This window comes from Xiphias gladius, chromosome 8 (assembly GCF_016859285.1).
Source record: "Xiphias gladius isolate SHS-SW01 ecotype Sanya breed wild chromosome 8, ASM1685928v1, whole genome shotgun sequence".
NCBI classification, from domain to species: domain Eukaryota; kingdom Metazoa; phylum Chordata; class Actinopteri; order Istiophoriformes; family Xiphiidae; genus Xiphias; species Xiphias gladius.
Window position 1 is genome coordinate 18,741,490 of NC_053407.1, and position 10,236 is coordinate 18,751,725.

The following is a 10,236-nucleotide window of genomic DNA, read 5'->3' on the forward strand; positions in this document are numbered from 1 at the left end:
AGTGGCACACTCCTGGCTCCATAACAGACTGCCTTTGAGCTTAACTGCAGCACACATCAGCAGGAAAGGCAGGTCTAACTAACTGTGGCTCAGCTCCAGTGAATCTGTGGGCCAAACTAGTATGCACCCACCCACCACTGACACAAAGCCATTACTAATGGTATTAGTCACACGTATTTTTGCATGTATAGAGTAACAATGTGAACACAGGAGTACATGTGGAGGAAACATTAATGTCGGTTGCCAGTATGTGAAACACTGTGCTGGATTTGCAGACTAGGTCTGATGATTGCTCTGCCTTGGCAGGCCCAAGTGCACCCTTGTATTCTCACATGAAGGTCCAATATACCAAGAATGCGATGCCATGCGATCCTACATGTAATGGTAAACACATTAATATGTGGTTCCATGGCAGGAAAAGCCATCATGAAGCCTGTAGAGTCACCACTAATGTAACATCTGTGAACGCTGAGGAAAAAGGCACAGGGGCAGGGCTGTAGCTGGCTCTGCCGACGCCACGTATTGTTTCTGAAAATTTGGGGGGGGTTATTTTCACATTTTAAAAAAACCCATTACAAGTAGAACTGCAAATAGTTTTGTAAAGTCTTTTAAAATCTCCAGGTGGGATGAGAGATTTTCCATTGCATTTGTAAGCAGCACAGCAGCTTATCTGAAACCAGGTCTTCCAAGTGGTAGAGCTCGTGTTAAAATACAGAGACCTGACATTGTAACTACTGTGTTTATGAGACCAGAGAGCAGAGAATGAGGCAGAGCCTTATAGATAAATGACATGCAAAGCAGCTCCCTTCTTTAGACCAACATGTGAGGAGATAAAATTTGAAAAAAAAAGAAAGAAAATCAATTCAAAAACATTTAACTAATTTTTCCTGCGGATGACCTGAATTTAAAAACTTGCGTCAAAACTAGTTTTAACTGTTTCACTGCTTTCTGTTTAGCCAGGAAATTACTTCTGTAAAATGTACCACGGATTGCGAACTCCGCAAGAAGATTTGGACACCTGATGTAAAGTAAAAACCCATTTAAAGGGAAGTGTGACTCATTTTTATTTTCATGTCACCCGTTTCATTTCGAGGCGCATCTTTGGTCGCGGTATTAATGCGTCACCGCGTTGGTCATGACGTTTTTAGAGAGCGGCGCCGTTTCAGACTGGAATGGGAGCTGGCGATTTTTCCCATATTTTGATAGTTTAATCCGTGAATGGCGCCGAAACAGGACCCGAAGCCTAAATTTCAAGAAGGTAACGAGCTGTCTGTGTTCTCTCCTGCTCGATCTGCGGTTCCGGTCGGTGCCGCAGCCGCTGGAAATGTTAGCTAGCTGTCGATCGAAACCGACTCTGCCGCCGTCGAGCAGCTAGCGCGCTTAGCTTTCATTGTTGTTGCTACGATCACACAAACCACGTCTTCGTCATGTTTATTCGCCAGTTTAGTTACGAATGAAGTGTTTTGCTTTGCAGCACATTGTAGCGTTTGCGGTAGCCGGACAGTAGCACAGTCCATGGCTTGGGTTTTAGCGATGTTGTTGGCAGCTAGCTGAAGGCAGGAGCTTCATTCATGCGGTGACCGGTCGTCACTGACTCACCGCCGCCTCCCTGCTTTCTTTCAGCCGTGGATAACTGCTGCTCTCGCATTAATGTACCGCTTCATAATTGTATAAAAAAACCAACAATTGCACGTTTTAATGTTACTAGAGCCAAAGTACATGGTACACAGTATCTCAGACTTGTAGAAAATAATTATGGCTACCTCAACTGTAACTTTATTTAAAAAAATTAACGGAATGCAATGTAAATAATTAGTTGATTAATTATTGATTGAACTTTCGACAGAAAATCAATCCTCGGCGTTCCTGATTATTGTTTACCAAACAAAAAAAATTCCGGCTTCTGAAATGTGCGGATTTTGTCTATTTTACATAATTGTAAATTCAATATCTTTGGGTTTCAAAGACAAAACGTTTAATTTAGTAAAATATTTAACAGATTAATTGATAATAAAACCTAATCACAAAGACCTACCCCTCATACATCAAGTCAGGTCTTCTACTAACCTGAAGTCTGACTCTAGTAAGTCATTCAGTCATTTAACGCGATCTTAGTCCCAACGTATGTGACAAACGCATCGTAAATCTTGATTTTAATTGTCGTCCTCGGCCACCAGAAAGAGAACCGGTGTTAGTTGCTGATGTTCGAGGCATTCGAGAATTCAAATTTAAGGTGGACTAATTGTTTCTGTTCAATCTACCCTAAGCCTCGTCACGAATTTGCGCAAAAGTAGTGTAGCTGGCTTCAACATTTCAGCAGTTTGTTGTACCTGGACTGCTCTCATGCTGGTTTTAATTTTTTAATTGACCACCACCCTGTTCAGGTGAAAGAGTGCTGTGTTTCCATGGGCCATTGCTCTACGAAGCTAAGGTAGGCCATAGTTGACCCGTCTCTCTGGTCATATGATCCCCCTCTTTGTCTCTCTTTTTTTTTTTTTTTTTGACCGTCAATCCTGTCTCTCTTTGCAGTGTGTTAAGATAAACATCAAGGACAAACAAATCAAATACTTTATTCATTACAGTGGATGGAATAAGAAGTAAGTTTTTTTTTTTCAGTCGAATCACGTCTTCAAGATTTGTACAGTAAAGATTTCACAAGTGCTTGATTTCTTTCTTGGTGCTTTCTCTTCCAGCTGGGACGAATGGGTTCCTGAAAGCAGAGTGCTTAAGTATGTGGACAGTAATCTGCAGAAACAGAAAGAGCTTCAGAGGGCAAATCAGTAAGTCCATTCTCTTTTCTTTTTTTTTTATGTCCGTTTTTACAAACTTTACTAATTACAAATGCCACTGTAAGGAGTTCATTATAAGGTCCATGCAGAGGCAATTAAGACAAAATATGTTCATCATCTAATTGTCGTAGAACAGTGTAATATTATTTTAATATTCAGGAAAGCTGACCTAATGTTTTACAACACACAGAACAGTTTATGTTGTCATGGGGCATTGACAGCACAAGGGAAACAAAAACATAATAGAGATGAGGTTCGCAACAATACTCAGCTCAACAAATCCACTGCAGTTTGTGTCCTGAAGTCTCCTGAAAACAGATTAACTGACTTTAAGACGAATGGTTTATTGTTAAGTAATTGATTTTGTTTTTGTTTTCTTAATTTAGAGACCATTATGTAGAAGGAAGAATGAGGGGTGCTGCGCCGAATAAGAAGATACCTGCTGCATCGCAGAAAAATGATGTGTGAGTCATTTGTTATTCCAGCTGTCACCTGCTGTGATGTCTCCTGCTAAACAGTTTTAGAAGTGTAACACCAATTAATGTTTTTAAAAAAAATATATAATTAATATTTAACACCGGTAAATTGTTTGTTTGTTTGTTTGTTTTTTTCTCTGCCTTGTAGGAAAACCAAAAAGAACAAACAGAAGAGTAAGTATACAACGCTGGGTATTTACATAATCGACACTGTTAAAATGCATGAACTTACAACTTCCAAATTATCATTCAGCAGGTAATTTGCAGGAATGTGTTTCCATCATCATTACAGTAGAAGCTGTAAATGATCAAGAATTTAAAAGCATAGCTAGAGTCAAAGCAGGGTGTCACAATAATGTCATCGTGATAGTTTTATTACTTTTATGAGTTAAATAACGGTTAACTGTGTTTCTGTCTGTGCAGCTCCTGGAGCAGGAGAAGGGACAAGTTCAGGAGGGGACCCAACCCACCCTCCACGAAAGAAGAGGGCACGTGTCGACCCAACTGTTGAAAGTGTAAGTTCACGAATCTATTAAGTTGTTTTTAGTAATGTTTTTTTCTGGTTGGTGGTTTCTTTAATTTGCCAGTTGATGTCAAATAATACGGTGCCACACTAAAAGCAACTGAGTAAGAAGTTTAATTCTCTGTAGCTGTAGCTGTGCGTTGGAAAAGCTCAGATTCGTTAAATATTTTAGGAGGTAAAGAGCTTCCTCGTGTGCCTTATTTCTTAAATCTGTTCCTGCCTGCTCAGGAGGAGACCTTCATAAATCGAGTGGAGGTTAAAGTAAAGATCCCTGAGGAGTTGAAACCATGGCTTGTGGATGACTGGGACCTGATTACGCGGCAAAAACAGGTTAGTGACCAGTGACTTTAAAATTTCAGTTCATATTGTATATTTTTTTATATTGTTACATCATGTGTATTTTGCCTTCTTGTTTTTTTTCTTTAGCTTTTCCACCTACCTGCCAAAAAGAATGTCGACGCAGTCCTTGAAGATTATGCAAACTACAAGAAATCAAGAGGAAACTCTGACAGCAAGTAAAAAATACATATTGTTACTTTTCATTTTCTTGCACCAACATGGGCAGTGTGATAGTGTGCTTGTTTTGTCCTTTTCCAACCTCTGTGTCTCGTAAAGACATAACTTGTTTTTCTCTTCACCGCTCAGGGAGTTTGCGGTGAACGAGGTGGTCGCTGGTATCCGGGAATATTTCAATGTCATGCTGGGGACGCAGCTTCTCTACAAATTTGAGAGGCCACAGTACGCAGACATTCTGGCCAACCACCCAGATACATCTATGTCTCAGATCTACGGTGCTCCTCACCTACTCAGACTCTTTGGTACGGAAACCTACACAAGATCACACTGTGGCATTATTTATTGTAGAGATTGGCAGCTTTAATGTGGCACATAACAGCACAGTTAATGAAAAACACATTTCCTAGACTCTTATCAATAATGGCATCAGGCTCAAAAATCATTGGGGCTATAATGAGAGAAAGGAGAAGTGAACCCCAAAATGTAGATCCTCATCCACAAAAAAAGATTCAACATGCTTGTGTCTAAGCTTTCTACGTTGTTAGTGTAAAACTCCAGATCTACAAACAGACTTCTGCCTCTTTAGACATAGGGCACATATCTGTCCTTCTACTGGTGTACAACTTAAGCCTACAGCGCAGCTTCCTAACCTGCTACTTTTTTCTTGTACATAGGAGGAAAAAAGAAAAAAGGAACATCACATAGATTTTAGAAACAAGAGCGCAGCTGGTTGCAGCCGCTTTTAGCTACATTATTGGGGGGGAAAAAAAAATCAATATTCCTCTATCTACCACTATTACCTGTGTTCTGCACTGCTTTATACACTTGGACCAGTGAAGTGGAAGGTGGTGGAGGAATGAAAATGAAAACAAGGTTAATATTGTGTGGTCTTTAAAATTCTGTATTCGTTTGGTTTTGAAAGTGAGAATCGGAGCCATGCTGGCATACACTCCGCTGGATGAGAAGAGCCTTGCACTGCTGCTCAGTTACTTACAAGACTTCCTCAAGTGAGTATTCAAGACCTCACAAAGCTTTTAATAAAACTTGTATTGATTCACCTGCTGCAGAAATGAGTAAAATGTTGCTCCATTCCAGGTATCTTGTAAAGAACTCTGCGTCGCTGTTCAATGCAAGTGACTATGAAGTTGCCCCTCCAGAGTACCACCGCAAGGCAGTTTAAGGTTTTTTATTTTGGGAGCCTTAAGGAGCCTTTGTTTGGTTCTTACCTGTCGAAAGGATGGGATTTCACAAAAAGCCTTTTGGAGAACGGATTGTGTGAGATCAGTTGGTTTTTATTAAGGAAGAATCAGAGCAAGATGTCACACTAATCCCTGGACAAAATTAATTTTCTTTCATGTGGAAAGCTGCTGAGTACGCTCTTCCTGTATTGGTATGTTTTTCAGTACCACCTTTTAGTTTCTATGATACTTGTTTTGTCCGGTATTTTCCAAGATCTCTTGAACAGGAATTTCATCATGATTTTAGTTTTGTTTTGTTATTTGTTTCCTGTTTTGGTTCAGATGCTGGCTAAATTTGTCTTGTAGGCTGTCATCATTTTCTAATAAAAGTCTTTCATTCTCTAGTTAATGGTCCATCTTTGTTCTGAAGCTAATTTCAAAATAGTGAGCTCAGGCTACAATTTATTGGCCTTCTCCTCATCTACAGGGAACTGCTGTTGTTACTGACAGCAGTTGGTTGTCCTAACACGAGCATGTTGGAATTTTTTTTCTCAGCTTAAATGCCTTAGTCGCTTATTTATGAAAATGCACCAGAGTGGATTTGGAGAGAACAGTTTGGCCAAAAAGCCAGATGTTTCAGAGGAGGAGCCATGTTTGGTTCATCAAGGGGAAATTATTGAAATTGTCACTCCAAAAACTGTGCACACATCAGTTAAGGCTGCAAGTATGCAGTGGTAATTTCATATTACTCAAAGAAGAACTTATCAATTTGAAACATTAACTACATGTTAACTGCTTATCTCCTGCTTGCTTTTGCATCAATTCTCAATTAAATATTACAAATGAGAACGACTGAAAAAAAAAAAAAAGGAAATAGAGTTCAAAACACAAATGTCTCAATCATAAATTAACAGTGGATCAAATGTTAAACTACAGCAATATGTCAATAAATGCTCATTAAATATTTAAAACCTAATTGAAACCTGAAGAGGATTGGATGAAAATGATGATAAATGAATGTCATTCATTTATTGATTTATTTTTGTGTGCATTTCAGTCCTTTTCCCTATCATTACCCTAGGCTTTTACTACTTTCTTTTCCACAAGAGCTGAGGAATAAAACTGATCACAGTACAGTGTCACCACTTTAAGCTCTAAAAAGTAGAAAAATTAACAATTAACAGAAATGAACTTAGACATCAGTACTACATTAAACGATAACACTTTAACTACCTCTATTATTAGTATTTATAATCAGTATATAAACTGATTATAACACTATAGTGTAATTGTAAGTACACATAAGTGTTTATTAGTGTATTTGTCATTACGCTAACTCCCCCTGAGGACACACATAAGTGGAGGCTGCTGTATAAACATAATGAACAACAGTATAGTAAAACACAGTTGTAACAAGATAAAATATGTTTTCATAGTAGAAATGGCAAATGCTTACAAATACTGTGCATTAAAAAAAACAATAAATAAACAATTACATCTGCTTATGACTACATTATAGTGCGTTATGTAAGGGACAATACCCCAGAGGAAAACAACCCCGGTTCTCAGCCCCCGCATCATCCATTACAATCATGAACGTACAAACTGGGAAGGTATTATGATCTAGCTTCCTGGTTTTAAACATGATAAAATATAGTTCCTGAGCCCCACAGCTTCTCTCGCCTGCGTTGCTAGGCAACATCCAGCCAAAGAGAGAGAGAGGGAGGGAGGGGGGGTTCACAAGTCTTGGCCAGGAGTTTTAAAACCAGGGAAGAGCTCCAAAAACTGCATGTGGACCTTTGAGACTACATTTGGCCACCCACATATACTGTTCCCGACAGTCAGTGAAGAATGTCCTTGCTTTAATCACAATCCAGTTAAAATCAGCGTGTATTCATTATATACTGTAGGATTCACGGGTCCTGCACGCTCCCTCAGGAGTTTTCAGTAAACTGGCTGATGAGAGCTCTGTTCAGGTTGAAACTGGGCAGAAACATGCTGGGACGACATGAGCTCACCAAACTATCGGGAGAGTGAGGCGCAGGCCCGAGAGGTCTAACCAACCGATAAGTGAAAATACCTGTGTGGATGGAAGTAGGTTGAGGCAAAATACCACGTTTTCTTTGTCTGTCCCTCTGTTGTTGTGTTGAAATGAGAACTCCAAAGAAGCTTCTGGGAACTTGGTGTTGTCACTGTTTTGACTGAGTGTGGCTCGCGCAAACTCTTCACACTATTCTGAGAGCCATGCTTAGAGATGCTCAAAATTAGCGGTTAGTGATATACAATTGCATCCATCGTCGCTATGCAACACATACCGTACGCGAGAGTAAGCGGGATACAGCAATCGATCATCAGATTGTTTATGTACTTAAAGGCTCTGCACACCCACACACGTGTTTTCAATCACCATGATTAGACCTCAGTCAGGTGGATGTTGGATGGAGTTGCCACTGCCCTCATTACGTTTTTGGTTTGGTAATTTCTTAGGTTAGTTCCGTTCATTTGTGTTTTTAAGCTGTGTGATATGCTGTAGTGAACAACATTTCAGCAGGAACCTGGGACAGTTGTGAGTGTGACAGGTGTAACTAGTGCAGCGGCAGACTGGAAACGCTGCAACCCAGAGTGACTGGAAAAGACATTAACCCAACTTGACAAAACTCAGTTTTCATTTTTTTCTTTTTTTTTTTTTTGGAGGGATACCCTGCACACAGTCTTGAGAAGAGATCTAGTCAGTCAAGTGAAAACACCTGTGTGAATGGACTGGGGCTTTAAGCATTAATATTTAATTTCAATTCTGGGTTTTAATAGTTGCTTTAGTTAAACAGTCTGCTTCTTACTATCCTGTCCTCATTCATCCGCTTCATAGCTGTGCTGGATATAACAGGTACTTGATTGATTGTCCAAATTATCTGCTCACGTCCCCTCTCTGCCTGGTTTGTTTAGTTAACCTGGGATGTTTGAGCAGCATCATAACACAGACTGTAGCCCACTTTAGTTCAGCTAATTGTGGCTTAGTGACTGCAGCCAAGACCCATTCCTTTAAAAAAATATTTACAATAACTGGACATGTGATCATAATTTAAACACTTACAAGACACAATCTTGGGCCTGTGCTGTAGTTCTGCCTCAAAGCTTTTATTGCTCCACTTAAAAATAATTTCAAACAAATTGATGAATATGTGATCAGTCCCTGGGGTTACGTAGAGGCATGTGAGCTTTTCCCTCTTATTCTGGCCGAAATGATTTTCCTGCTCTGATGGTTTGAACAAGGTGGACTCAGTGCCAGTGGTGGAATGACATCCTGGTGATGGAAAGCATGTGGTGCAGTATTTTGTTGAGGAAAGAAATGTAATGGGCTATTGAAGCCATGCCGGAGCACCGTCCTCCTCTCGCCTCTCGGCTCCAAAATGTGTTCAGCAGATTCCCCTCCAGCTGGCGCCTTTTTCACTGTTGTGGCTTAAATGACATTAAAAAGGAGAAGCGAAATATTAGTTTCAGACTGATTTGTGGTTCCATCGGTGTCAGCTGCTCACAGTTGTTATGGCAAGAACAATTCAGACCATTTCAAGAAGAATTTCTTTAATCCTATTTCCCCCAGCCTTAACCAGGACCATATGCATTTTCACTGGAGTGTGCTCTCAGATCACAGTGCCCTGATAGCTTTTAACAGCCCATCAGAAAGACTGACACACACAGGACTTCTCTACAGACCCGGTCAGGGAGACATCTCAGTGCCCGCTCCTTTCTTGGCTCCATTTACTGCTGTGATTAACACTTAAAGCTCAGCATTAGAGGCCGGGTCACCCAGAGGCCTTCCTCTGGTGTGAGGGCTTCCATGTGACCCTAGTGACACGGAGCCTTAGTGCTGTCAGTACCCCATAGGTGACAGAGACATGGGCAGGATACGGCTCCGGCTAATGCAACCGGTGCAAGTCTGAGTGATGGTTTCAGCAGGTTCTTCTCCCTATGTGTCTGTTCTGGTCTGCCAACCAAAAGACACAGGTCTGCAGGAACCGCTTGGATCAGGCATCAGAAATGCGCTTAGTTCATTGCCCTTTGAGGATGATCCTAGACGGGATTTAACTGAATATTTTAGCATCTATATGTGGTTCTGTTTCATATATCAGAGTGAATAAATAAGCTTTGCTCTTTTAAGTTTTTTATGCGTATGAAAAATCAGTGGTGGAAAATACATTCAAGTCAATCAGGTACAATTTTAAGGTACTTAACTTGAGTTTTTTCCATTTTTACTCCACGTAAATGTGTAAAGTAGTGAAAAATTAAATGAATTGTAGTGAATGCATTTGAGAGGAAAATATTATAGTCCACTACAGCTATAGTTGCTTTACAGATTCAGATAAAAAAAGATATGATCATCTTATAAAATCTGATGCTTTGATTCAACTACCAAAAGTTTTCAAAATGATTCAGTAACTCATCAATAAAAATCCATTTATGTAAAATAACATCTGATAGGGGCCATTCTCACACCTAATGAGTATTTTTAATTTTGACACTTCAGGGACATTTAGCAGGTAATACGTTTTTACTTCTCCGTAAGTGCAATGAACGCAGGACTTTTACTTGTAATGGAGTAGGTTTTTAGTGTAGTCTTTCCACTTTTAGCTGAGGAAAAAGTAGCTTGCTAATTCGCTTCTTTCCCAAGATTTAGCTGTACACTAAATATGAAGCCATCGCAGCGGCTGACTAACTTAGCTTAGCACAAAGATGGGGGAACAGCTAGCCTCGCTCTG

General features: G+C 40.0%; 1 protein-coding gene across 1 annotated transcript; it reads left to right on the plus strand.

Annotated features, from left to right (window-relative positions):
• The first annotated feature begins 1,108 nt into the window (after nucleotides 1-1,108).
• Nucleotides 1,109-5,886, plus strand: morf4l1 (mortality factor 4 like 1). Its single transcript, XM_040133782.1, has 12 exons — nucleotides 1,109-1,258; nucleotides 2,385-2,431; nucleotides 2,530-2,597; nucleotides 2,694-2,780; nucleotides 3,176-3,253; nucleotides 3,414-3,439; nucleotides 3,689-3,780; nucleotides 4,017-4,118; nucleotides 4,215-4,303; nucleotides 4,434-4,606; nucleotides 5,227-5,311; nucleotides 5,400-5,886. Exons 1-12 carry the CDS (start codon nucleotides 1,219-1,221, stop codon nucleotides 5,482-5,484), a joined length of 972 nt encoding a protein of 323 aa, XP_039989716.1. The 5' UTR covers nucleotides 1,109-1,218; the 3' UTR covers nucleotides 5,485-5,886.
• The last annotated feature ends 4,350 nt before the right edge of the window (nucleotides 5,887-10,236 follow it).

Bases quoted from the DNA above. Each gene is read 5' to 3' on its own strand.
- morf4l1 (XM_040133782.1), top strand. From the start codon at position 1,219: ATGGCGCCGAAACAGGACCCGAAGCCTAAATTTCAAGAAG. The intron at 2,781-3,175 runs GTAAGTCCATTC...TTCTTAATTTAG, and splicing joins GAGCTTCAGAGGGCAAATCA to AGACCATTATGTAGAAGGAA. The intron at 4,607-5,226 runs GTACGGAAACCT...TGGTTTTGAAAG, and splicing joins TCACCTACTCAGACTCTTTG to TGAGAATCGGAGCCATGCTG.